This window comes from Sparus aurata, chromosome 21 (assembly GCF_900880675.1).
Source record: "Sparus aurata chromosome 21, fSpaAur1.1, whole genome shotgun sequence".
Taxonomy (NCBI): domain Eukaryota; kingdom Metazoa; phylum Chordata; class Actinopteri; order Spariformes; family Sparidae; genus Sparus; species Sparus aurata.
The window spans coordinates 10,737,993-10,765,963 of NC_044207.1; the positions used below are offsets into that span (position 1 = coordinate 10,737,993).

The following is a 27,971-nucleotide window of genomic DNA, read 5'->3' on the forward strand; positions in this document are numbered from 1 at the left end:
TCTGCTACTGTCGATGAAGATGGTAAGCAAATGAATGTGAGAGGGTTGGCTTAAGGGTGCAATATATATAAGAATATGCCACCTGTCAAATTCATACTTGAATCAAATGTGGGGCAACATATCAACAGAGTAACTGCATGCTGCTGCTAACTGTAGCAGCTAAGACTGGTAGCTCTGGGAGCTCAGGGCAGGGTTAGTGTTTACACCAATGGGACAGGGGATTTGTACTGGGACGGGCTGGAGCTAGCTGGTTAGCATGCTAACTTAAGTAGATATCTCTGCAGCACAATATGTAGACATTATCACGTCAAATCCGCTACTTATTCACATTCTGTTGAACATTTTAGTCATTTCATGACACATTTTTTAACTAAAATTATGACACAGTGGGCCTTTAAAGTGAGTTAATATATGTATGGGGGAATCAATAGTTTTTTGGAAGCATTTCCCCTACATAGCTTTTTGGTATATACTTCCATATGATCAGCTTTACATCCACTATGTTTGGATTCCTACTGAAAAATCAACATATTGTTATCCTTTAAATGTTTTTTTGTTGTTCTTAAATGTTCTTATCTTTTGAATTTGTTAAACCAAAACTGTAGGAAAGTGGAAAAATATACCTTTGAGACAATACAAATCTGTATTTCATGAAGATGATAGCAGCATTGTTATTGCACTGAATAGGGAAATTTTTCATGTTTTTTATGTTATATGAACTTTGCATTAACAACTGCTCTCTTTGTGTTGAAGTATATACAGAAACATTTAAAAATAAAAAGCGGATAAACAATGTAAAAAAAAAAAATGTTTTAGCTGATAGAGGTCAAACACTGCATGAACTGGGCTGCTCGGAAGCGCTAGCCAAATAATGTTTGCAGTGCAGCAGCGACACCCCGCGGCCACGTGGCGAACAGCCGCATTGCGCATCCGCCTGCAGTGAGCGCGCATCGCCGGCGGGCGCCGCTGTCGAGCCGCGCACCGTGCCTGACTGCACAGGCACCAGAAGTCAACCAGAGAATTTCTGCCACAGCTGATTCGGTCGCCATCTTTGTCGCGAACATAAACAACACCAGCGAGTCGCGTTGGCACTCGGGCGCACCGCTGTCACTCGGAAGGAACGCGGCCCCCAGTGTGTCCGCCGCGGCGCTGTTGTTTCCCCCACAACGACGATGACGGTCGACTTGGTCCCCTGAGCCTCCGTGTCGGCCGGTAAGAGAGCCTTGGAGCTGCGGCAGCGTCGTCAGCTGATGTTACGCTGCCTCTCGGACGGGTTGTTGTGTGCGAGCATGATGCCATGACAACGGTGCGGCTGTCATTAGCGCACCGCGAGGCTCCTTTCACCTCGATATTGTCCGTCTGTCATTGAGCCAGCGAGAAAAGCCCTACAGACGGCGACGTGGGTCTTTAAAGCATGTAGCGAGCGCAGACACCGTGCTAACCAGGCCGGTCGGTGTGTGCGTTTTGTGCTCTCAATGAAGCTAACGTGTTTTTCCACAGAGATGGGGCTCCAGTGCGGACTTCCCCGTCGGGAGGAGGTTTAAACGGGGGGCGGGTGGGGGCGGGGAGGGCAGCGCAGCACAGCACAGGGGCCTTTGCTGCCTGTGAGGACATGGACCAGGAGTACGAGAGACGGCTGCTGAGGCAAATCAACCACCAGAACCTGCCGACTGAGGCCCGCCTGTCAAAGGTGACACACACACACACACACACACACACAGAACATCTGCTCATGTTTGCTGCTGCATGTCTTGTGCGTGTGTATACAAGACTGCAGGCTGAAACTGGTATAATGGTGTTCTCCTGATCTAAGGAGCATAGTGAGAGCCATAACCTGGAAATTAAAAGCCCCATGAGTAATATTGTCTCTTTAACCAAATACTAATGTTTCTGCTGTGATCTGTTTTGCTTTAACCTGTGTCTCTTGCCACCCCAGTGTGTGAGTGCTACCTGCAGTCCTGTCAGCGTGAAGTCAGGGGACCGCTTCATCCCCACCCGCGCTGGAAGCAACTGGAGCATCAACTTCCACTATGCCAACGTGAGCAGCCTTTTTACGCCCGCTAGTCGATTGACCGATTCAGTCGACAGCTACCTTGATAATCTGTTCATCTGTCATTTTTCAAGCCGAAAATGTCAAGAGTCTTTAGGTTTTTTGGACTGTCTCTCTGGCAAGGAAACAGATCATGAAAATAATCGTTAATTGCAGCCGTATCTTTTGATATTTTACACGGCCCCACACAAAACAGTGACACAATTGACGCACCTTTCCTTTTCCTCTGCAGGAGAACTGTCGCTCCCCAAATCAGACCCATAAAGCAAAGGACGCCAGCTCAGATTCAAGCAAAGGTCAGACATTTGTGGTTTTTTTTTTAATGCTGTTCGTACTTCTTGCAAATCATCATCATGAAGTTTTCTTCTACTTTTTTTTGGAAAGATCCTGAGTTTGATCTCTCCACCTGCTGTGTCCCCATCACCGCTCTCTTTGCCTCCCTCCCTGCAGATGCTGTGGCGTACGCTGCCCTGCTGAGGAACGAGCTCCTGGGGGCAGGGATAGAGACTGTGCCGGACCCTCACACAGACGACCGGCGGCACGCGGTCCTCTCTCAGGACTCTCACGGCCTTTTTAGGGTACGAGATAAAAGAAAACGGCCCGTCGGCCTCTGTCTTACATCAGATAATATGTATACAATCATCCCTGAGTGTAATTCTTGCTTTGTTACTCCTCCGCAGTACACTGTCCACACTAAGAGAGTGCCTTTCGATAGCGATAATGAAGTCTCACCGTACTCCCTGTCTCCACTTAGTAACAAGAGGTACGACGCGTCTCAAGTGCTGCACCCCAAACATGAAAATGGCGCTCCGACTTTACCGCTGGCTGACCTTTTCCTTGCAATGTTTTCATCCGCAGCCACAAGCTGCTCCGCTCCCCTCGTAAACCGGCCCGGAAGATCTCCAAGATCCCCTTCAAAGTGCTGGACGCTCCGGAGCTGCAGGATGACTTCTACCTCAACCTGGTAGACTGGTCGGCGGGCAACCTGCTCAGTGTCGGCCTGGGAGCCTGCGTCTACCTGTGGAGTGCCTGCACCAGCCAGGTGTGGTGAAGTGACCCAGTTATGGTGGGGGAAATGAATATAATGTGTGTGTGATCCACTGAAGAGAAAAAGTAAAATGGTAAATGTTTATTCTTTGCGTTTGTGTAACAGGTGACAAGGTTGTGTGACCTGTCAGTGGACGGGGACTCTGTTACGTCAGTTTGTTGGAATGAGAGGGTGAGGCTGAATGTTCTGCTCAGTACAAGAGAAACTTGACTGAATTGATGTGAAATCAGCAGTGTGATTTGACTTTGTCTCTGGTCCTATCAGGGGAGTCTTGTTGCGGTCGGAACCCACAAGGGTTACGTTCAGATCTGGGACGCGGCGGGAGGGAGGAAACTGACCAGTCTGGAGGGTCACTCGGCACGTGTAGGTCAGTCATCGCCGGCTGGTCACTATCTGCTTTGAGCAAACAAGAAAGATAACAAGGAGAATCTCCGAACAGAAACAGAAAGGAGAATATAATGTTGTTTTGAACTTGATGTGTTCCTTATATTGTGCCACCAAACATGTGTTACTGTCATATCAAGAAACAGCACATGGATTCTTTGACAGCCACAGTGAAATATGAGCCTTTGTGCCCAAGGTGCCCTGGCGTGGAACGGAGAGCAGCTGTCGTCGGGGAGTCGGGACCGAGTGATCCTCCAGCGGGACATCAGAACCCCCCCTACCGCCGAGAGGAGGCTGCAAGGTCACAGACAAGAAGTGTGTGGTCTCAAGTGGTCTCCTGACCACCAGCACCTGGCGTCTGGAGGCAACGACAACAAGGTGAGAAAATGATACATTTTTTGACTTTTAAATGAATGAATGAATTCTGAGACGATTAAATCTTCATGATCCCGTCCATTTCTCGTCTCCTGCTCCGTCCCAGCTGCTGGTGTGGAACAGCTCCAGCCTTCTCCCCATGCAGCAGTACAGTGATCACCTGGCAGCAGTGAAGGCCATCGCCTGGTCCCCACACCAGCACGGGCTGCTGGCATCAGGCGGCGGCACCGCCGACCGCTGCCTGCGCTTCTGGAACACGCTGACGGGTCAGGCGCTGCAGAGCACGGACACCGGCTCGCAGGTGTGCAACCTGGCCTGGTCCAAACACGCTAACGAACTGGTGAGGACACACACACACACACACACACACACACTCATTTCAGTGTCATTATGGAGTAATTGTGGCTTTGTAGCAGATTATTATGACAATGTAATAAGCTTTAAGTATTCTTCGTCATCTCAGTGTTAACATTAAGACACTATCTAGCAATTAATCAACATTTTGTTTTCATTTTTGTCTGAAGTTGAGTCATATTGTGCAGCTTTTTGACTATCTAGCTACATTTCATAACAGCCATTCCCAAACCTAGGAATGACATGGCCTACTTCGAAAATGCTAAATCTTCTTGGGCCCACCCAAACTTTTGATCACACGACAAACATATGATGGGAAACAGACTTGAACACAACACCAGCTGTAGGTCAGAGAAATGAGAAATAACTTGTAGTTCAACTCCCTTGTTTCATCAGTTCTGATGACTTGTCAATAATGTTAATAATTTATCATACAAATTTCATGGTAATTTCAAGCTTGAATTTCAAACTTGAATACTGTCCCCCGTTTGTTTACAGGTGAGCACTCATGGCTACTCTCAGAACCAGATCCTGGTGTGGAAGTATCCGTCACTAACACAGGTGGCCAAGCTGACAGGACACTCCTACAGGGTGCTCTATCTGGTAAGATCACGGTTTTATGTTCAGTGTAACTGGACGAACTACTCACAGTGCTGCTGCTTCTCATTCCTGAAACCCAGTGGCCATGTACTCATGTGCAATGTTTTTTTCATACATCCATCCAGTGATGGAGGAGGTATTAAAATGCATTACTTAAGTATTTATATGCTTTACTTAAGTATAAGGAGCAATCCCACAGTGTAGGAATACTCTGAAGTCCAATTGTAGTTAAGTAAACAGTACAAAATTTCCCTCTGAACTGTTGTGGAGAGGAAGTATAAAGTGGCACAATATGGAAATACTTGAGTACAGGGCTTGGGTAACTTTACTCTGTTAGCTTTCTCCACTGGATTTATCAGTGTGCTCACCATTTCACCATTGTTCTCTCTCCGTCCTCCCCTCTCAGGCTGTGTCACCAGATGGGGAGGCCATCGTCACAGGAGCCGGGGATGAGACACTACGTTTCTGGAACGTCTTCAGTAAGACACGCTGCACCAAGGTACAGTATATTTGTCATGATGTCGATGATGATGTCGTGATGGCTCTTTTGATGTCTCATTTTAAGTCTGCGCATTTCACAATACATGAAGTTATCATAAATCAATTAGTCAGTTGAAAGAAAATTAATTGCCAGCTATTTTCATACCTGATTATTCATGTCAGTCATTTGTAAGAAAAAATGTCAAACATTTGCTGGTTCCAGCTTCTCAAATACATTGATATTATATTTATGATAGTAAATGAAGAGTCTTTGGTTTTTAGACTGTTGGTTGAAAAAAGAAGCAATTTGAAGACGTCACTTCGGAGAAAGAAGTTTTTTGATCGTGAAAATCAGCTGCAGATTAAAGGGTGATGAAAATAATGGTGACACATAACAAGAAGTTACCGAAAAATGTGAGTAGTGACTGAGAAGCGAATAAGGAACGAATCAGGAACTACTTAATAGTTAATGAATCGTTAATGAGTAATTCCTGAGGAACATTGATTTCAGGACGATACAGTAGATAATACTGTATTAATGAATCGTTAAGTAATGATTAGTCCATAAATACATTTGAATTGACATACTGTCCACTTTCTTCATGGGTTGTTACTGGTAAACTTTGAACCAGTTGCTGAGTGGCATGCACTAGCGACATCTCATTAAATCTTAATTAACAAGTGATTGGTTACTGTTTTTGTTTACCTTCAAGTAAAGTGAAACATAATACTGAGTAGTACACCCATTGGGGGGGAAAGGAGGCTGGACCCACCAATAGGGGATACTACTGGTATTATGTTTCACTTTTACTTGAACTTAATGTAAAGTGATACCAAAATGATCATTATTCAAAGGTCTTTATTACATAATAAAAGTACTTAACACCATTTTTTTTTTTCTGTTCCCAGGAATCAAAGTCAGTGCTGAACCTCTTCACGAGGATACGATAGTGACCAGCCAGGACAGTTCAGGACTGCGACAGTCCGCTGAGCCGTGGTTAAAATGCACAGAGAGTCACCAACGACACTCACAGACTAGATCCCTCTCATCTCAGCACCTCCTCTCAGTGCAGCGACCACCACCAGGACCGCCCTCCTCAGATCCACTTTTTCTACACAGGATCCAAACTTCCAACAACTGCCATCCCTCACAGTGATGTCACTGATTTAAAAAAAAACAAAAAAAAAACGAACAGTCTGTTGTCAGGACACGTCGACTGCTTAAAAAAAAAGTCGGTCTTGTTTTCTTTTTTCCGTTGTGGAAGTGATGACATTGTTTTATTATATATTAGCAGAAGTATACATGTACAAGAGTTCTAAGCTATATAATGTAGTGACGTCACATTTTTAAAAGGCTCTCTTTTTTTTAACAGAGAGAAGAAGAAGCCTGGTTTGGGTGGGGATGGGTGGGGTTTCTATATTTTGATAATGTGTGAATATGCGCTACAAGCAGTATACAACAGAAGAGAAACAATAAATAAGAGAACACTCACACACAGTTGCTCACGCAGCTGAAAAGAACAAACTGTTTATTTGTGTGTTTTGTGAGAAGGAGCAGAGGTTTGGATCCACGCCCGGAGATAAAAAAAAAAGAAAGACAGAAAAAAAGGCAACGTGATGCTTTTTCCCCCCCTAATTTTTTCCAGCTTTTGATGTGACAGAGGTATTTTTATTAAAAACATGATGCACAGAGGGCCCGCTCATTCTAATAAAGGCTCATTTTATCTGTGTTTTTGCTTTGGTTCAGTCCAAGTCAAACACTTTTTTTGATAGTCCAGTGTCACCTACCCAAGTAAAAAAAAATCCTGTTTGGCACCATTTATCATTGAAACAGATTAAGGTTTGTGTTTTCTGTTAGTCTTAAGTTCACTTGGACTTATTTAGGAGTAAAAAGTCACAGTGCTGCCAGCTCAGTCTAATAATAATCTAGTATCCAGACCCCTGCAGGCCCCGACAGAGCAGAGAAAACTCCTTCACAATCTCCTTCACTCGACGTTTGTTGGTTTGCTCCCTGGAGGGAAGAAAAACATGTCAGGGAGTTTTGTCAAAACAATTGACATCGCTGTATTTCACTTTATATTTGTGTCACTTTGACACAAATCTGAAGTGTTGTAAAAAGTATCCCAGAGTCATACTTTAATAACAGTAAAGATATTGTGTTAAAATATTACTTTGAAAAAGTTAAAAGTCTCCCATACAACTGGTACTCAGGTAAAAGTCTTGAAGTAACAGATATTACATGTACTTAACTATCAAAATTACAAGTAAAAGTAAATCATATATACATTCAGAAGCATGTCAATACTAAATTCTATGGGGCGACTTATCTTCAGCCTGGACAATTTCTCTGATCACTGGAATCTGTTTTTCTTTTTCTTTTCTTTTTTTTAATAAATACATTTAACAAAGAGTTAATTTGGCCCTAATGCAGCATTCACTTGGTAATGAAGAATTAGGTCATTTAATACATTTAGTGAAGTAAAGTTTACATTTTTGCACATGTAGTGCAATGGAAGTATAAAGAATTAAAGGAGACCTCTTATGTTTTTTGTTGGTTTTTCCCCTTTTCTTCTGTGTTTTATATACAGTATGTTCTATTGCATTTAAATGATCTTGAAAGTTAAAAAAGGTCAGAGTCAACACTAACAAGCTCCTCCCTCCCACTAATAACACTGCTCCTGAATTGCCTCGTCAGTTGTCCCGCCTTTAACTTCATGACTTTGTGACATCACACTATGTCACCATGTCACACACTCGCCTAATTTATGCCTAGCGGCTAGTTTGGCATAAATTTGATCTTTTGTTGTGGGTCAGGCGTGTGTGAACTGACCAATCAGAGGATACTGGGTTTTCTTAAAGAGACAGGAGTTAAGACAGAGCAAAGGGGAATAGAGTGTGACAGAACTGCAGTATTTTTTGAACATGAAAGCCTATAAACCTATTCTAGTAGTAAACCAAAACAAAATCATGAACCTGAAAATTGGCATAACATGTCTCCTTTAAGAAAGTTCAAGTACCTCAAAAGTGTACTGAAGTACAGTAGTTGACTCCATATACTTTGTTACATACCATCACTGCAAACCTGTTCTCCATGTCTATGAGTTGTGATGAGGATATACTTTCATCCCCTAAACTAAAAGTGACAGCATCATCCAGTAATATAGAAAACATGACAGCCAATATGACTGCCTGTACAGTCTCACAGGTTAGTACCAGCAGTTATGACGTGTGCTTTTTGTTTAGTGCAAATCTAGAAATCACTCTTTTTTCATCTTGCGGCACCAATTGTTTTCAAGGTGCATGCTTCTAATATTACAGTTTGAATACTGAATTGCGGGACTTTCAAGACTGCAGGTGCAACGAAAGCAACTTCAAAGACAGTCGTTTCACTTTTCATGGTTTATGGTTCTCCTCACACAGTCCTGTTTTTGCACTGCTGTCATAGAAAACATATTTTGCAAACTACTCATTCAAAAGCGGCTGAGATGCGGGTGGAGATCTATGAGCTGATGTAAATAACAGTCAGGAAAAGGAGCAGTAAACTGGCTGTATAAAATTTAAAAAAGTGCAGATAATGCCTCTCTAGTGATTGTTGTTGCCCTCTTGAATGAAGACCTTTAATTGTACACACCAGCGAGTCATTGTGATTGTATGAAACATTTCTTAAAAACTGTTAGTGGATGTGTTGTTACCTTAGAAGCTGCTGGCTGAAGGTGTGTTTCTGCTCCGTGGAGACCTGAGCGGAGGGGAATCCGGGGGTCTGCAGTGCTTCCTTCAGCCACTGGGACAGCAGAGCTGGACAGTGTCTGTTCAGACTCAACAACACCTCAGAGAAGTGCTCCGTCAGGCTGCGAGGCGAGCCGCCGCCAACCGCCTGAGACAGGAATCAAAACAAAAAGAAGACACTCTTAAATGAGTCTTGATGTCAGGAATAAGTTACACAGGGTTCGAATGATGAATAGTTTCATATCGCTCACCTCGAGTATGGTTTCTATCAGGAGCTTTCCATCTCGCTGCAACACGTCACCCAGCGGGGGCATGTCTTTACAGCGAGGCAGCAGCTCTGTCTGCCAGGGTCAGGGCGAAAATAACAAGAATCCATGAGCTGATGAGTCAACGTGAGATCAAAACTACAGTATAACTTCAGATTGCACATTTCTGCCTCGACTTACAAAAAATAGACTGGCAGCTTTTACTGTGGGTGTCTCTGGAAACTTCAGTGATAAAATCCCTGTAGAGAACAAAAGACAGAACGATTTTTTTTTTTTAAATGAGAGTTTCAGTTACAAACAAAACTTGATTTTTTTTTGGAAAAAACTTATTTGCACCCTTGCTGTGTGGGTGAGCTGTGGTTGGCACCCACTTTTGACAGGGTGCTTACACTTATAGCTTTGCACCTACAGTTCAAATTTATGCTCAAAAAAGTGTGTGAATCGCGTCTTTTCACATCACTTTGGGATCTTGGGGCTTCTGGAGACGTATATTATGCCGAACAAGCTGTATGGATCCATTTCATGTTAGCCTTTTCAGTTATTTTTTTACATTTCAAAACAAGTCCCCATCTGCTTTAGTTGTTTCAGAGAATGCTGCAATGCTCTTTTGCTCTGAAGTTCCAGAAATGTTTTGTGGACTACGAAACTTCACCCGACTGTCTGTTGGCATCAGGGTGTGTAAATAATGACAGAAGTTTCATTTTTGGGTGAAGTTATACTTTAATGAATTCAGCTATTTTGAATTTGACCACACATTTCACTGAATATGTAAAAGTGGTAAAATAGTGGCACACAATTCATGCTTATCAGTTTTGATACCAGTTTTGGCCTTTACTGGTCTTCAACAAATGCAGAAATATACCCCAAAAATCATTTTCCTTCTTTAGACACTGAGTCTTATCTGTGAGAATCACCTGTGGACAGTTCAAACATGTAATGATACTTACCACAGTAAAACAGTGCTTTAACATCCAACTGGTCAGACAGGTACAAATCAGGCTTCCTCTTCAGAATCTAAAGAAAAACAAAGTGATAAGGCAAAGCTTCCTTTGTGAGATGCAGATGTGCACACTAACGGAGAAGAATATTCAACCTACCTGAGCATGAAGGTGCATAAACGATTCTGCAATATCAGGATGATCACGTGGACCTATGAAACAAATACAAGATGAGACAAGACAATACTTTCTCTAAAAGCAAATTAAAAGTTCTTTCTTTGCAGGCGTTTGTTACCTTGCTGAAATATACCGAGCGTGGCAGAGGTCAACACCTCAGTCAGGCTTTTGATGTTGGAGATGTGCTGCTCCTCCCCAGCAAATATGTGAACCATCTAAACCCAAAGAGAGAGCGAGAGAGTGACATCTGACCCCACAAACATGTTAGGCGTCTCCAGCACATGTTTTTTCTAAGGCCCGGATCTGAGGGGGCGTACCTGCCGTGCCAGGTCCAGAGCGGATGCCTGTGGGAAGGCGATGTAGATCTGCCCCAGCATCCCGCTCAGCTGAGCCACCATGGGCCCGAAATCATGTAGGAGGGTCCGAACCGACTTATCAAATACCCCACACACTGCCTGCAGGGAGGGGAAAGGAGAGCTGGGCGTGAGTCAGTGGACACACGCGGATAAATCATGCACACACACAAAAAATCACACGCATGCTGAAGCAAACGGTAAAGCCTTCCTACCTGGACTACCTCTGAGTCATCGAGCCACTTGCTCAGGATGGTTTGGATCAATGTGAAGACTTGCTGAAGCACAACAACAACCTAAAAAATAAAAAGAAAATGAAAGTGAGAGGGGGTTGATAAACAAGGGTTGATTTCTGACTGATCTGTTCAGAAACAGTTCACACTCAATTTGTATTTCTTCCAATTTTATGGCTGAACTCACGGGGTTCTGTGTGTTCTGTGAGGCAGTGGGTCTGGGGCTGGATGCTCCCTCTAAGCTGTCTGCTTGTTTGTTGATGTCCAGAGTGGTGAAGAGGCTGGACAGCATCCCCAGGATGTGGATGATAGACTGTTTGTTCTTGGGATTAGGCTGTAAAGTGAGACGAGGTGATTGGGTATGGGATATATAGCCTCGATGAAAGGTTTTATTGAATGTGACAGCTGTTGCGAGAGCGAAGACCAACAATTGATCCATCTTATATGTATATAGTATATTAAATTCTACTTGCAAAATACTAAATATATTCACAATATACTGTCTTTTATGGATAAGTGAAGTAAAATGTATTACCATCAGAAATGTCTGGGCCCTGAAAAGGTCAAGTGAAAGGCCCCCACTAAATCTGTGCATGTGCATACTCTCTGTGCTACGTAAACACATTAGCTTATTTAATACTAGGTTCCTCTTTCTCACAGGTGATGGTGGCTTCACTGACACTGGCTACCACTTAGCTGGGAACGTTGGCTGTAATGTTAGCCTCCTGGCTATCGCAGCTCACAGCTTTCTGTGCTGACTGAAGAAATTTGTCTCGAGTCTGTAGCTCGGCCTGCCCCCTCTGTGTCATCTTCTTTTTTTAGGCATGTCGATTGATGTGCAGGTGCTCACACAAAAAGGAAATTCACTCAAACATTAGCTAGTAGGCAGTTTGGACTGGTACATGTGTCCAATCGTGTGGCCCGGCGGTGGCCCATAGTGCACTCTGAAGTCTTCCTTTTTTAGAATAGGCTTTTAATTATGAAACATTTTAATAAAGCAGCAATAAATACAATATGTATTTTATATTATGGTAATAGTGCATATTTTTGATTTAAATTAAAGTCATCTTTTGGCCATGATTACCAAACTTAATTTAACCTAATCAAATAATTCAGTAGTCATGTATTTTGACATCTTTAAAACATGCATAATAATAATGGATTTATAATGCTGATCCATCAAAGCTATTAATTACACAAAGTGAAACTACTTCAAGTACAATGAGTTTCTTTTACCTCCTGCTGGGCGAGTGTATCCAGCTGCTGGACGTGAGGAGTGATGAGAGAGTGAAGTCTGACCAGAATCTCCTCTACCGGCAGGGCGGACAGGAGGAAACCCAGAGCCTGCATCAACCACATGGACTGGCTGCTCTGCACACAGACACACAGGAACACACACAGCACTTATCATACATCATGTCCTCACCGAGACGGCGGGTGCGTCCGTGTTTAGAATAGAAAACATCTGATGGATGCTGAAGGCTGTTTACTCACCTTGTGGATTTCTTTCACCAGCACATCCTGCAGAGGAGCACAAGCGTTAATACACACACAGAAATCACAACTTTTTTTTGGTTTTTAAAAAAGGCTGCGAGTCTGACCTGTGACACAGTGAGGATGTCCTGAGCGTAGGGGCCGAGGTCGTGTCTACACTCCCTGCAGATCCTCTTCAGCGTGGAGACGCTGGACACGGACAGCTCTGGCTTCACCAGGCCCTGAAGCACCATGGGTAATATGGCACCCAACATCACAGGGTGGTCGGCCAGCCACTCAGCCAGGGATCCTGAAAATTCAGAAAGAGGTGCGTGTCATGGGTAGTGAAAATAAACGGTTGAGATACAGTAGATAAAGATGTACATCTATTGATGACTGCTGATGATTGCTGAAAATACAAATCCAAATTTCTGACAACATTTCATATACGAGTGAGAATGGATGATCTGTGAAGGTATACCTATGGTGTACATGACGGTGTCAGCCAGCATAACGTTGCTGATGTTGATTCTGGGGATCAGACCGATAAGACCGGGGATAACGTCAGAGTAGTTCACATCGATGGTCTCAGCTATGGACTGGAAGCCAAATAACAAGGCCTCTGTGTCCTGAAGACAGAGGGAAAAAAAGAGTGGTGTGAAATCGGAGAGGAAATGGATTCATACTCCGTCCCTGGTTATTATTCACTGTGGACGATAACCAACACTTTATAGAAAAGGCTGTATATGATGATGCTCAGTCAGTAATTAATGCCATTACCTGCCACACTGCGGACTGTTGTGGGTCCATCAGCTGTCTGCCCAGTCTATCGTAGAGGTTACTGAGCAGCTCTGCCCCCAACATTTCATACACATACATGAGGGTGTCGGAAATGTCCACTCTGAAAGACAAAACAACCAAGCATAGTAGGAGACGAAACTCGCAGATCAATCTGTAGCGATCATTTTTAGCCACATTAACAGAAATGCCTCCACGTGATCACACTGGTCTTCTTTTCCGATTTTTTTTTCGTCTAGTTGTACTTTAGAAAGGAAACAAAATCCAGCTACAAATAAAACTTTTGTTTTTGTCTCTTACCTGTAAATTCTGAACTGCTCCTTGTCATCAGAGGACCAGGAGGCATAATCGTCCTGGGAGGGATAGTGGGATTTATGTAGCAGCACGTCCACCAGCTGGAAGTACACCGGCCTGTAGACCTGCAGGTAAACCACCTGCTTCTCCTCCTCAAATGACAAAATGTCATCCTGAACGCGCAGGAAAACCATCAGAAATAACATTTGGTTTCCAAATTCTTTGATAGATAAAGACACACTTTCACAGTTCAGCAATAACTAATTCAAAAGATCTGATCAAAAGAGAAAGTAAAAGTCTGGTATCTGTGGTTGTTGAAGGCATCCAATTAACCTGTCCAATCAGTTCCTGCAGCCTAAATGAAATGATTGGACGGCCCACCTGCCTGTCTCTTTACAGCTGCTTGGACATTGAATGTAGTCTCCCACAAGGCTAGTCAGATGCTTTGCTAAGGCTCTTAGCTAGCTTCTGCTTAGCTAGTGGCACCACAATGGCAGAGAAAGAGCAGCTAAAATGTCCTAGCCAGTGCTAACATGCTAATTTGATAACCACGCTCGTTTGTTTCCAAAAATTATAATAATGTTAGGTGTTTTCTTAATTTCAAATGAGACATGAAACACTTGATAGAGTTTGCGATGACAACAATACGGTGCGCTTATAGCACACAGCCCCTGACTGGAGGGATGAACTGCCATGGCAGCAACAAACTGGCTCAGAGGCTAACGTTAGCACACAAAAAAAAGCAGTGAGGAGTAACTGCCGGGCCAGGTAGTATTTTTGGATAGAGGTAAGTTTCTGATGGCTAATTTGTTTGTTTGTACGATTAGAACATTCAAAAGAGTTATTTATTTATGTTTTTATTGAAACTAAAAGAGCAAGCTTGCTGAATGTAGCGAATTAGCCACTAACACCCCATTGCTGGCTCGTGGGAGCTAAGGGGCATTTGTTGTTGCTGTAGAGGAGAAAGCTTTTATTTCTTTCCACATTTTGATGTGGAAAGAAATAAAACCCAAAACCCGCCAAACATGTATTTATCTAATTTATTAACCTTTACCTGCAGCGTGTACCAGAAGGTGAGTGTGAGGGAGCTGGTGGTCTCACTGACCGGGTAGTGACCGGGGACGCCGGTACAGAAAAGAATCATGTTCACCAAGGCCAGATATTCCTGCCAGTGCTCCACCTGTTCCAACAAAACCCTGTCATAAACACACACATTGGTAAAAAAAAAAAGAAAAAAAAAATTAACAAAAAAAAAAAAGAAAAGCAATTCACTGAAGCCAGGTTACAGGATGGAAGTGTGTGTGTGTGCATCAGTGTGTACCTGGAGTGAGTTTCCCCCATGGCTACGGCTATACGACAAATACCATGCGATGTCTCCATGTCCCCGTCCTGAGCCGCTGTCTTCAGCTGGTCGTGGAGTCCCAGCACCAGAGGCATCAAGCTCACCAGAGCATCTATGTACCTGCACACACAAGTTCTGATTCGCACACCTGAAAACCGACTGTGACCGTAATGAACTTCCAGTGGGTTTCTCACCTCTGGCAGTCAGGCTGCGAGATGACGTTAACTATCGTCTCCACGGCGGTGTCGAACAGCTCCGGGTTGGACAGCGCAGTGAAACAGTCCTGGACCAGCTCGTGACTCTCCCCTAACGGCACGTCCAGCCCCACCCAGCTGGAGAGGCACCGGAGCACCTTCTCCTTCACCTTGTTCGAGGAGTCCTGACTTTGGAGGAGCTGGCGCAGCATGGGACACACCACCGCCCACTCCCCGGCCAGAGCCTCCCTCAGCTGGGCGCGACGAGCTTGAGCCAGGCGGCTGCTCTGGAACTCCTCTGGAAGAACGGTGAGGAGCTCCAGCAGAGTGAGGCAGTGAGCGTGAGGGTCCTGGGTGGCCTCGGCACCAGAGCCACCTTCAGAGTCCGGCTTCTGCGGTTGGAAGGCCCGCACCATGTCCGCCACGGGCTGGGACCAAGCCTGTGGGATTAAGTTAAGAGCCATAGCGGCCAGGGCTACACACAGCCTGGTCAGCACCATTTTGGGCCCCTGGGAGAAGTGCAGGATGTGGGAGAGGAGCTGCATCCTGAGGCCCTCGTGCTGGTCCGCGGGGAGGTCGCTCCAATGACGGGAGATCTTGGTGTGGAGGGTGCTGGCGCCAAAGAACTGCACCTCTGGGAGCTGCAAAGAGACAGAAAGATACTGTGACACAGCGGCTACCAGCCTTCGACCATCGCAGAGAAAGTGTGAGGGGTCGTCAGATGATCGAAAGGATAAAAGCTGGAGAAATGATATCTCTGCTACATAAAGTGCTGTTTAATTTTTCAGGTTTTCTTCGCATCTCTGACAGGAATTACTGCACAATTGACCTTTTTTTGGTATCTAAAATAAATTAAGTATTTAAATTAAATAGAAGTAAAACACCACCATTTGCTTTTACTGCTCAGGAGGGGTCACAGGTACCTATTGCTTCATTTCAATGAGTCATGAGCCAAAACGCTTAGGAACCACTGCTGTGACAGACAAAAAAAGCTGCAGCAGACGATAACATCTGACGAAACATTTTGAAGCTCTGACCGGCGCTCGACAACAGACCTTGTCAGGGTCCAGCAGGGCCCAGCAGAACTGCCATGCCTGTGCAGAGCCCTGGGCCTGGGTCAGCCACTTCTGGGCCACATTCTTATGCTCCATGTCGGGGTCAAAGTAGAGCTGGTAGAGAGCCTGGAGGAGGAGGAGGAGAGAGGAACCAATACAAAGAGAAGAACAAATAAGCTGGTAGTAACAAAACAGACAATTCATGTGTAATCATGAGTGCCAGAGTCAGACTTGATTATTGGGGCAGAGACTGAAATTGAAGGTCCCATTAACAACATTTTAAGTAGACAAATCATTAAAATCATCTACAGAGCTTGAATAAATACGGTGATAGGTGACAGAAGATGGAGGTTTAACAATAAACAATAACAATAGTGCCCTGAAAAAGTAAACTTCCCTGGGAGTAGAATTATTATAAGTAGCCCAAAATATCTTTCTCTGCATTGAGATCTCAAAAAATGCAAAGGTTTCCTTATCTATGCACATCAGCCAATACTGGCGTATAATAACGTGCAATCCATATATTGGTCGGGCTCTAACAATCATATTAAGTTCAGCCAAGTACAAACAATCAGCCCCCTCCATGTTTCCTCTGCACTGTGTCTGAGCATGGACACACTCATGACGATAAATGCATCTGAGCCTCAATCTGACTGACAACAATCGGCATCGATGACCCTGCGTGCTGCGAGACCAATTGTTTTAATGGAGTAAAGAAATGTGTTGTCATAGCAGCTAATCCAAAGCACATGGTGCCAGTTATTATTAGGACAGCATATGCTTATAGCTGCTCTCATGTTACCAGAAAGTCCAGTTCGTCTGATCTGGACGTGTTCGAGCACAATTGACAGACAAGTGTTTCCTTCCGTTTGGACTTCGTGCTGCTGTTTGACTCTGACTCGAGTTGTTGAATTAAATAAAACATATATATTGAATGAGAGGTGACGCTGCAGCTCCTCTGTTTAACGGGTACTCGGGTGAGAGTTTTGGGTGTTTTGAATGACGTTCGAGGAGCTCCTTCTGCAGGCTCGGTCCAAACACACGTCCTGTCCAGTGAAGTGGCTCATTATTGACAGCAAGTCACTTACCGACTCCACATTCTCCACCGTCAGCTCCAACTCCACCGGGCTGTCCCCCGGATTGGCTGGAGGCTCCATGTGAGGGAAGGAAAGGTGCGCTCCTGTTGCTGCGGGGTATCCTTTACAAAATTAAAGCCTGTGCGGTGGGAGAGAAAAAAAGAAGCAGTAAAAACGGGAGCAGTGTGTCCTCTAAAGTGTGTGACAGCACGCTGACAGAGGACGCGGCGGGTCAGTCAGCTGTCCGCACAGTACACATGTGGGCAGCGCGCTCGGGCGTGACGACACACTGACCTCTGCGGGGGGGCGAGGAGTTGTTGTCTCACATTTCCGCCGGCGGACACGGACACACATCCTCCTATCACTGCCCAGTGTCTCTAAAGTGATATCGCAACAAGCCTATAATAGTTAAAGTTCTCCACGGCCACAACAGGCGCTCCTGACGCACGCGGCTGCGCCTCTGACGCACTGACGCCTGATTGGAGCAGCGGAGCGACGGCGGCCGCCAACTGATGCATTTTTAGAGGGAATGGATGCAGAGATGAGCCAACAGGACGAACATGGAGGGGTGAAATAAGCAGAGGGATCAGCGGTCGCTCTTTTTGGGATGAAACGCGCGCGTCTCGTGTGCTCCCTCCGCCGCCGCAGCCATGCAGCCCCACCCCTACCTCTCTTCTGCCCGACTCCCTCAGGATATTTTTAGCGCTGATGATGTGCCCTGTCAAATCACGTAACGGAAACAACCTCAGAGCTAAAAAGCAGAGCCGCCGCGGAGAGCCCCGCTGCTCCGGTGCGCCTTTTTTTCCCCCCATTGTGATCTGCAGAGGAAGAGACCGAGGGAGGATGAGAGCCGACGGTCATTTGGTGTTTTGCGTGATGGTGGTCCTTACCGGCTCATCGCAGACGATAGGTAAGTTGCCATCCCTTCTGTGTGTGTGTGTGTGTGTGTGTGCGTGTGTGTGAGTGTGTGCGTGTGTGTGATGAGGACACACTGCTGACGTGAGTTGGACTCCTTTTCGGTGAGCACATGATGCTCCAGACTGGCCATCGATCTGCTGTGGAAAGTTAACAGAGAGCTGCAGGCTTGTTGGTTTCATTCGGTAGTTGTTTTATTTTATTGTTATTTTTGTTTATTTTTGTTCATTCTTTGTTCAACTTTATATTCCGCTCATCAGAGAGTCCGTATGGTTACTCGTTGTCTTCTGATTAGGGTTAGGGTTGTCTGCTGTTTATTTATTTAGAACATTTGGGCTGATGTATGCAGGCTTAATTTAGATTTCTCACTGGTTTTTGTCATTAATCATTTAAAGGAGAGGACAGGAGCAAAATACATCGCTGTCAATTCACCGAATAGTACATTTGCAAATTGCTTCCAGATGAATGCATTCAGTGTCAGTTGATCCAGTCGATTGGTTCATGACAGAGGATTTATCCCCAACCGTTTTGATAATCGATTAATCAGACACGTCACTTGTTGGTAATCAAAAAGAAACTTAATCTGCAACTCTATTCAGTTACTCATTTTGAGAAGTGTAAAATGCCAAACTCCTCTGCTTTTTTTTTGTCTTCAATGATAATAAACTGAACATATTCAAGTTTTGGATTGTTGATGAGACAGAAGAGACATCTGAATATTTCTTTTTATGATTCTGATTTGTGCCCATCAGGTCTTCTGTTTATTAATCAGAGATCGTCATATATGCATGAATTTTTAATCCTTAACCTCATTTAATGTTGGACAGCAGCAGACTTTGCTAATAATGTTGCAAACAGTGCCATCAGAAGACTGCACGGTGTCAGTGGATCGATCACTAGATGGTGATAGAAGATTTACTATTTTGATGATCGGTTTATTGTATGAGTCATTTGCAAGCAGTGTTTGCAGATTTTTCTGAAGTAAATTGAATACTTTTGGGTTTTTATAGTTTCAATGAGGAGAGGAGTTCAATATGTGACTGATAGAAAATGTATCTGCATCTACTTTATAAGCAGTTACTCATTTTGAGTCATCAAAAAAAGTAAAATTACTCTGCCTCCAGCTGTCTTTGAGAACAATGTAGAATATAGTATATATAAGCATATTGGTTATTACTAAGCCTGTTTAGTCACTACCTAATACATTGACTGTTGACTTTGTTTACAATAAAGATAACAACGATAATAATGATAATCGTCTTTATTTATATAGCACCTTACTTTACATATACAGACAAATTGAAGGAGAATTAAAACAACATAATTCAAAATACACAACAGGATTATGCAAAAACACCATATAAATATTAAAATATCAATTGTCTCAGAATTTCATGTAGACTTATTTAGCTGAGTAAGCCAACCTGAACTATAATGTCTGTGCTGTTTTATCTATTGTATGATATGTGAGGACTCAATAGAAAATACTACTACTGCTACTAAGATATTACATACCATGCTCTGGGGAATTGTTAGGGAAATGTTTTTGGACTCAATTTTATATAAATGACATATGAGACACATAAAATAAACACACTGACCAAAACAGCTCCCCTCCATCCAAATCCCATCAGATTACAGGTGGAAACAACACCAAAAATGAATACAAACAAATAATTTAGCTTTTTATGATGTATCGTTGATTCCATAGGTCAGAGCAGTGCTTTGCCTCCGGCCCTCCCGACTCCTGCTGGAAGCTCAGCGTCTCCTGACCTGACAGAGGATCCTGGCCATGCGGTCCATCAGCAGACGCATAATCCTGCAGGCGGAGACAAAACCTCGACTCCGACCTCGACCTCCTCCAAGACTGAAGGGACGGTCCATATGGAGACCGCGACTGATGACGCATATAAAACACATTTGTTGACCACGATGTCTGCGGTGACTTCATCTCCACACACGCATGTAACTGTTGCCATGACTCCTTCAGCTTCAGGTAACCAAGACTATATGCCTCTTTGAGCCTTTACTGAAACATGGAAACATCAAAGTTATGGTCATCATCCATAATTCTGCTTCTGAGCATCTATAGTAGTTTCTCAGTCAGGTCTGTTTACTTTCTCAGGATTTTCAAAAAAAAAAAAACATCCCACACACTTGCACCGTGTTGCAAACATAGACTCACTCCTGAGACTCGGCTCCTCTGCCAGCAGCGTTTCAGGAATGACTGGCCCGATATTGAGAGTGAGCGTTGTTTTTAGGAACAGATATATTTATAAACCCCTCCACTGATGCCATGTTGCCTCTTGGAGCAGCTCAGAAATAACAGACAATAACACCTTCCAGATCACACTCCTTCCCCTTTATAACCTGTTGCCATCACTTGTCTGTCTGTCCCTGTGGTTTGATGTGGAATAATGCGGACGTCGTCACTTGGCAAGAAGCGCTGTTTGACTTTCTCACTTCACAAGCTGAAAATGACATCACTTATTCTGTTTGCTTTGCTTTTATTCTGCCCCATCAGCTTTTCACAACACGTCGCCTTTATCTTTAACCCATTTTGCTCGCACTAATGACCCCCCCCCTTCATTCTGCCCTACAAGAAAACAGTAGAAAGGTAGTCTGACTTGTAATTACAGAATGTACAACGTTCCTTGAACACACCCCTCTCCCACCCATCTCCCCAGCTGTCAGCATGAGCTGTCAAACGTGATGTAAGCAAACACATGTGCTTAAAGCTGAGTAAGAGGATAGGCGTCTCGTGGTGAAAGGGGCAAAAAAGGCAGTGAGCATTAAACTTAATGTTTCTCGAGTGATTTCACAGAGAAAGTCAAACGCATCACAAAACTTGAATGTGCCTCAGCAGAGTGCTCGCTTCCACCAAGGCCCAACAGTCCCCTTTAATTCAATCAAGCCTAATCCAATATCAAATAAGACCTATTTAAATCAGCGAGATCCAGACTCTACTTGGATCCATTTAAAATTGTAAAATTGTACTCACTCGCAGATCGTCGCAGAACACTGAAGATAGAAAAGTGTCAGGGTCCGACAAATATAAACAAAGCAACAGCATGACATTGTGTTGTCCTTTAAGGTCAGTTTGTTTATTCAGTTCATTCAGTCATGAAAACAAAGACCGTTTGTTTATTCAGTTTGTTTATAAAAAGAAATCAGTCACTGTAGATCTTTCTCTTCTGATTAAAAATTCTTCCAAAAAACTACATAGTGCTCCTTTAAAGTCTGTTCATTAGAAACTACATTTAACAAATTATTTTCATTATTTATTGATCTGTGGGTTATTTTCTCGATCCTATGATCCCGGGTTGGTCTGTAACATGTAATTTACTTCCAAAGTACAAAAATATTACGTTTACTGACATGAAAGTGTCAAAGAACCTGAAAATATTCACATTTCAGCAGTTGGAACCAGCAACCATCACCAAAAAAACGCTATAATTGATTAGAAAAATTGTCTGCCGATCCACTTGCTCTATTTTTAGATCTTCTGATGTTTAATCTATTGCCACGTCAATATAACATATCGCACATCTTGTTCTGTGATTTAAAGCTGAGAGTTTAGCTCGCTGTCGACCTCTCAAGCAGCAAAAGCCAAAGTAATGTTAGAGCGACGTTATTTCACTTTTTTACCTTAAAATAACAGCTTCAAAATCATGTTGATGGTACAGTGTCTGGTAACAGGGTGAATGGTGTCTCTGTCTCAGTCACTCCGCCTCCATCACTTGTTTCTGTACTAGCCTTAGTGAGAGGGTTGGATCACAGCGTTACACATAAGTTAATTTCAACATACAAGTTCTCAACATATAACAGTGTTATGATGTAATGAGTTTTGTTTGAAGTTACATACATTACACCTGACAAATTGCTACAGACCTCAGATTTGTATTTATGACAGTGGTGTTTCACTCAGAAACTGCCAAATCACACAAAATGCAAATTTCTACATAATGTTGCTGTAAAGGTGGTGGAGGATATGATGTTTTTATTCATGTCTTTCTAAATCGGCCACTGCAAAACAGTACTGACTACCACCACTAACCGTTTTGGTGTTGTTCCATGACCACCATTGCAACTGACCAATCGTGGTTCTGTGATGTCATCGCTTTCTGACATGGTGTTGTACCTGGGAAATCTGAACTGAGAAAGTTTGGTTGGGTTCAGGTGACAAAAATACTTGGTTTTTGTTAAAGTAGAAGCGTTCACTATGTTAACCACGTGCAACAAATTTGGTTCTCCAATGTTTGTGTTTTCCTGAGATACAAAGCTACGAAGTCACAAAAACACGAGTTGCAATGATGGACCAGGAGCAGCACCAACACAGCGATATCCGATCGTGAACTGGTTTTATGCCGCATGAAAATACAAACAGTGTGTGAAACGGGTCATCGCCACACAGCTAGCTCTTTCTAACAGGATTTTTTTTAGCGTTATTGGCCGGATCAGTGGCATGTGACAACAAAACCACCCGGTACAGCAGATTTAATGTCAGTGATCGGTGGTCATGAGCGGGGTGGTGTAGGGTTACCTCTGGCTGTTGTGTGTACGGTTCATTTCCTTTGAAGAATCCTCTGTGCTGTTTTGAATTGATACAGCACTGCCCTCACATCCCCATTTTCAGCTGCTGCAGAGGGCCTTTCATCCACGCCGACCACGCAGAGCACCACCACTCTGCAACACCTCTCCACCGCCGAAGGCACAGCCCTCCTGACCCGAGATCCCCTCACCGCCTTTTCATCTCAGCAGGCCCACACGATGCAGGATGTGCGCTCCACAGCCCACACCTCCACCGTCCAGCCACAGTCTGAATCGCTGAACACAGCCACCACACAGCCAACAACCACAGGACACCCTCTGACCTCAGCTCCGGGCCGGGGCCCTGCAGTGCCGACACACTGGGAAGTCCCATCTGAGCTTAATGTTGGAGATGAAGGTCAGGTGATTGACAACAGAGAGAGTATTGTTTTTCTCTAAACTGGCTTCATTTTCTCATTATATTTTCTCATTTTTGTCGATTTTTTGTGTCATTTAGACCTCAAGAGGCCTCACTACCGCTCGAGCTCTCCTCTAGACCCCCTGCTGGCTGGTCTGCTGTCAGTGTTCATCGTCACCACTGCTATCATCTTTGTCGTCCTCTTCCTCAGGTTCCGCCAGCGGACAAACCACCCAGAGTTCCATCGGCTGCAGGATCTACCCATGGTGAGAAGCACTTCTCTGTGCATACATGTATTAACATACAGGAATAGATGGAGGGGCTCTCTCAGATGCTTCTTGTTAACTTGTCCTGAGGAGTACAACTCAGCCAGTGAAAGGGGTTGTACAGTATCTGCTGTGGCTGAAAGGGAGCTGTCTAAAGAAAATAACCTCTGACCTCTCTCACAAAGATGAAAATGTTTTTTCAATTTGGCATTACATGTGATGTTCTATTTTTTCAACTCAACTACAACATTTTGTTATTTTTATTTTTAGTGACTCTAGGCAACAAGACATTAAGAAAAGAGGTCATAAAATTAATCAAGCCTGATCAAAAAATATATATACACAACTGAGTTTTTAAGCATTCCCCTCATTGCATTGTTTCTCACCTTACAAAGTCATACTTATGAACTGTACCACAATAAAAGGTTAAAAAGTACAATTTATCCCGTTTTGATTAACTTCTCCAGGATGATTTGATGGAGGACACGCCACTCTCCAGGTACACCCACTGAGAGAAGCATCTCACAGTCACTTCCACTGTTCAGAGAACAGAAGCAAGCTGACAGAAAAGCAGACGGCTGTGGATCTGAGAGGAGCATTTGCCTGGATGCAACTGCATCCCTGCAGATGAGTTTCCCCTTGGGTCACTGATAAAAAATGTTTACCTGAGGTTAAATGAGACAGCCTTTTAAATGAGAGGATTCAGAAGTACTTTTTTCCACATTCCCTTTAATTTTCTGCAGATCTTCAGTCTGGTGGGAGACTATTTATTTTCTTTCTCTCTTCTGAGGCGAGTAATATTACTACCTCCGTTACCCCTGTCTGACTCCTATTGTATGCACAGCTCTTTAAAGTGGCACGAATGGTCACAGTGCCCCCTTGGGGACATCTGAGGTGATGTGAATATAAGGTTGCATGAAGTCCTCCAATGTAATTAACACACAACCTCAGGTTATCCAGCGAGAAACAGGAGTAAGCAAGAAGATAGAGTGAGGATATCAAGTGCTTCAACACACATGGGGCAGGTTACCAACAAGCCTCAAGCGATGGAGGAAAATTATGATCCCCTAGATGACCAAATATTAGTCAAGTGCACTTTCAAACCAAATTGCCAGGTTGTACGTGTTGTCTTAAAACTCATGTGTTGCAGGAAATCTTCACAAAAATCAGAAGTCTAAAAGCCATATTTATGGAGAAAAAAAAACACACACGCCAATTTTCTCAACTGTTCAAATTTAAGTTACCCTAAATTACATGTGGAAAATATTTATCGTTGCAACCTTTTACTGTGTAGTCACACGTGTTTATGAAACTTGTTTCTTCATGGTCCGATGCTGGTGTATAAAACTTGAATTAAATTCTGTTCTTGATGATGAATGTTGAATCCACCAGTGCACACTGAGATCCTTACTACACTAAATAAACACTTTAATGAGTAAATTGTAAAGGTAAAACACTATAACTGTTAAATGTATTGTAAAATTCATATTTATAAAGAATGTTTCTGCATATGGTGTTAGTTTAAATGATAGAGACAAAGAGAAGAGACAGGGGGGTGGTGTCGAGTTTAGATTGTGGGTATCTGTATTAGCTGGAGTGTCATGCAAATGTACTGGAACTCTGCCTATTGTGTTCTGAGTTATTTGACTGTTAAGTGCCGACAGTGATGTACGATAATATGCCATTGAAATGGACTGTAAGAATGTATTGATATAAGGATTACCTGTTTGATAATAAAACTGAAACACAATCCTGTAAGCCTCGTGTCGCATATGCACAGAAGGTGGGACCTTAAATTATAGCTATACTATGTGGGTGAGTTTTGAAGCATTTTGCTGAGTCATCGTATGAGGGGCATTTTCTGTTGCAGTTGCTTCAGAGGCCAGCAGCTCTGCAAAGATATAAATCCACCTGCCCAGACAAGTAATGTGGACTTTGAACAATTAAAAAGAGTGCCGCTCCCTTAAACACACACATTCAGTCCATATCCATTCACCACACAATAAAAAACACCCAGATCTTTTATAACCAATGTGTGATATTTAATAACATCAGTTTGACAAAAAAATTTGTTTCACTATGACAGCCAACACAAAAAATTTAAAAAGATAATCATGATGACTGGATGTTTTTTTTTTTTTTTTTTTATCAACAACAGCAGTATGTTTGACTAACCTTTTTTAGGTTAAAGTTCATTAGTGTACAAAAACTGACTTTTCATGCAGCAAATGCAAACTTCCTTCTGAATATTCTTTTTTTTTTTTTACAGCATCTTCCATTTGTTTAATGCAAAAATAGACATACTATGAAAAGTCATGAAACCAGCTAATCAGGGCGCAGGTGAAAATGCTATCAAGACAACTGACAGGTCTTACACACTGTGGGAGTGCCAGTCAGTGAATACATAAATGCCTTTCCCTGCCGGGGGAACCGGTCCTGCACCTGACAGCATGAACTTCACCTGGCTTCAAGTGTTGTATTGGTCAGAGGTTAGCATACATGATCTAGATTAAAAATGGGTTATATAGAGTGGCTTTGATTATAAGGCGAATGACTGGGTGAGCCCATCCTGAGGACTTCTTCCTTCCTAGCAACAGTCAGGTCTACGTAAGTAGCCCAGCCGTCTTGGTCCTGTCCAGCCGAGCAGGTGGCGCCCAAAATTGACTGTGGTCAGAATCAGACCGAGCAAGGCTATGTTCCCAAACGCTCCCCGCATTCTCTTTTTGGGATCTGATAAATAGGAAAAGTGATAATAAGTGTACCATCACAGCATTTTTTGCTGTATGCTACAAAAGCAGAAAATGTTAAATGAAGCGTGGCATTGCAAACAAGATCTCACCTCCTGAGGAGTACCCATGTGCGTACACCTCTCTGCTAATAATCCATACTACTCCAAGTCCACTGGCGAGACGCTGTGATGGATAACAAACTCAGAATTTAGTATTGTATGACAGTATACATCTTCCAGAATCTATGCATAACTTTTTCCTGTCAGTCATTCTCCAATTTTGTGCTGTAGTTGCTAAAGATTAAAAACTATATTCTAAGCAGTATGTTGGCGCAAAAGTGCAAAAATAAAAAATCAACTTACAGGAGCATGCAAACCACCAACAGTGAGGCAGAAAAGAAAGGCGGGGTAGGCCTCCAGGCTGTTGGGAGGTGATAACAGCATGTTAACTTTCACCTCTATTGTCCACTGTTACTATGAATCATGACAGCCTGGCATAATATCAGTGTGTGTGAATTCAAGTTCATTTCAGCCCATACGTACGTGTTTTGGTGCGCTCGCTGGATGCAGTTGAAAATGTTTCCAGTTTCTGGGTCCTCACTGTACATCTGAGGATACTGTAAGACACGTTCATTTGTATAGGCAAAGTGATTCACAAAAGCCACAGAAAAGGTGCAGCGAGCCATAAACTATACCAACAGAAAGCAGAGCTGCTGAGGTTAGTTTTTTTTTTTGATTTTAAACAGTATGAATGAGAAAGTCAGGGCTGGATTTTGCTATATATTTGAACACAAATACTTATGCTCACGTCAACTTTGTACTTCTTGCGGGCTTTGCCAACTTTCACGGCCAGATGTGCAACCATCAACACGCTGGCAGCACCAGTTAACACCACGAATCCATACTCTTTGGACAGAGCAACCATCTTGGCACACCTGAAAGAGGAAACATAACACAACCAAAATAGGTTTTGTTGCTAAAAGTAAAAAAAATAAATAAATAAAATAAAATAAAATAAATAAAAAATTACATGTATATGCATCATTTCAACTTTTGACTAATTTCCAAGGTAATTACTCCTATTCTATCATTTTAGCCTGTCTTCTGTCATTTTTGCTACAGCTAGGAAAAGGGAGGTTTTCTTTTTCAGGCACATAAACGACAGAAAATGCTGTCTTTGAATTCATCTGAATGCACAACATGCAGATGCTTGAATGCATCTCTACCCTCTGTTAGACAAATGAATTATAAGTCTGTCAAGCAGGTGAAAAAACAGGCTGTGAAACCAAAAGTAGAATGCAAGGACGCCATAAGACAGAAAGGTCAAACAAGGGTAACTGCGGCATCACTAATGTCGGACCAACACATCTAACACAAGCCTGTAAAGTAACACAACTCATAAAACTATATAAGCGTTTACAGTACCTCAAAGAAGCAGAGGACGAAGTCAGAAGCTGGAGCACTCAAGCACTGTGACTGCACTGAAGTTTCCGTATCAAATGTATCCGTGTGTGCGTCGGGGCTTACGTAACGCACGTACAAGCCGCGAAGGCGTGCTGCTGGACGCTTGTAGGTTACTTCACAAAATGTCTGTCTTTTGGAAAATGATTTACCCGACAGCTTTCATAGCTTGTATGCGCGAAATCTCACGGAAGCGTCCGTTTTTTTTTTTGTTTTTTTTTTGTTTCACTGCACGACGGCAACATTTCGTCATGTAAACAGTTCCGTTTCTGACATGCGCGTTAGACTACCTGAGGTTACCATAGTAACCAGCCACAATATGGGAGTCCCCAGCAGAAGCAGCAGGATGAGCCAACTTTTAGGAGAAACACTCAAACCTCAGGTAATTCCTACTTTCTTTGTGCACAGTCGTTCCATAATTCACCGCAATTCCGCCA

At 43.3% G+C, this 27,971-nt stretch overlaps 4 protein-coding genes across 7 annotated transcripts; 2 read left to right on the forward strand and 2 right to left on the reverse strand.

Moving 5' to 3' along the window:
• The first annotated feature begins 969 nt into the window (after positions 1-969).
• On the forward strand, positions 970-7,837 carry fzr1b (fizzy/cell division cycle 20 related 1b). Of its 3 annotated transcripts, none has more exons than XR_003982085.1 (14): positions 970-1,690; positions 1,937-2,038; positions 2,283-2,346; positions 2,501-2,628; positions 2,731-2,813; positions 2,909-3,092; positions 3,204-3,269; positions 3,363-3,465; positions 3,679-3,860; positions 3,964-4,197; positions 4,710-4,814; positions 5,218-5,310; positions 5,574-5,705; positions 6,201-7,837. XR_003982085.1 is itself a non-coding variant. In XM_030402481.1 (14 exons), the coding sequence occupies exons 2-14, from the start codon at positions 1,613-1,615 to the stop codon at positions 6,240-6,242; spliced, it is 1,464 nt and encodes a 487-aa protein (XP_030258341.1). In that variant the 5' UTR covers positions 971-1,212; positions 1,501-1,612; the 3' UTR covers positions 6,243-6,816. The 3 variants fall into 3 exon arrangements, 2 of the variants coding, with proteins under 2 accessions (XP_030258341.1, XP_030258340.1); XM_030402481.1 differs by lacking the exon at positions 5,574-5,705 and having other exon boundaries at positions 971-1,212; positions 1,501-1,690; positions 6,201-6,816; XM_030402480.1 differs by lacking the exon at positions 5,574-5,705 and having other exon boundaries at positions 971-1,690; positions 6,201-6,816.
• Positions 6,530-18,230, reverse strand: LOC115572428 (importin-13-like). 2 transcript variants are annotated; one of them, XM_030402478.1, is made up of 22 exons: positions 18,107-18,230; positions 17,229-17,355; positions 16,141-16,266; positions 15,086-15,726; positions 14,871-15,011; positions 14,604-14,745; positions 13,556-13,722; positions 13,238-13,358; positions 12,939-13,086; positions 12,586-12,767; positions 12,479-12,505; positions 12,221-12,355; positions 11,172-11,318; positions 10,967-11,047; positions 10,716-10,853; positions 10,517-10,613; positions 10,381-10,433; positions 10,231-10,297; positions 9,464-9,522; positions 9,269-9,358; positions 8,984-9,165; positions 6,530-7,302 (listed from the first exon to the last, which is right to left on the reverse strand). In XM_030402478.1, exons 2-22 carry the CDS (start codon positions 17,295-17,297, stop codon positions 7,218-7,220), a joined length of 2,898 nt encoding a protein of 965 aa, XP_030258338.1. In that variant the 5' UTR covers positions 17,298-17,355; positions 18,107-18,230; the 3' UTR covers positions 6,530-7,217. The 2 variants fall into 2 exon arrangements, with proteins under 2 accessions (XP_030258338.1, XP_030258339.1); XM_030402479.1 differs by lacking the exon at positions 18,107-18,230 and adding an exon at positions 17,511-17,647.
• On the forward strand, positions 17,740-25,103 carry LOC115572430 (cell wall protein DAN4-like). Its single transcript, XM_030402482.1, has 5 exons — positions 17,740-18,126; positions 19,843-20,127; positions 22,768-23,079; positions 23,179-23,345; positions 23,813-25,103. Exons 1-5 carry the CDS (start codon positions 17,925-17,927, stop codon positions 23,855-23,857), a joined length of 1,011 nt encoding a protein of 336 aa, XP_030258342.1. The 5' UTR covers positions 17,740-17,924; the 3' UTR covers positions 23,858-25,103.
• A 260-nt stretch (positions 25,104-25,363) lies between these two features.
• On the reverse strand, positions 25,364-27,816 carry mgst3a (microsomal glutathione S-transferase 3a). The gene is made up of 6 exons (XM_030403006.1): positions 27,499-27,816; positions 26,882-27,008; positions 26,617-26,690; positions 26,437-26,494; positions 26,185-26,257; positions 25,364-26,075 (listed from the first exon to the last, which is right to left on the reverse strand). Exons 2-6 carry the CDS (start codon positions 26,996-26,998, stop codon positions 25,933-25,935), a joined length of 465 nt encoding a protein of 154 aa, XP_030258866.1. The 5' UTR covers positions 26,999-27,008; positions 27,499-27,816; the 3' UTR covers positions 25,364-25,932.
• Between the last annotated feature and the right edge of the window lie 155 nt (positions 27,817-27,971).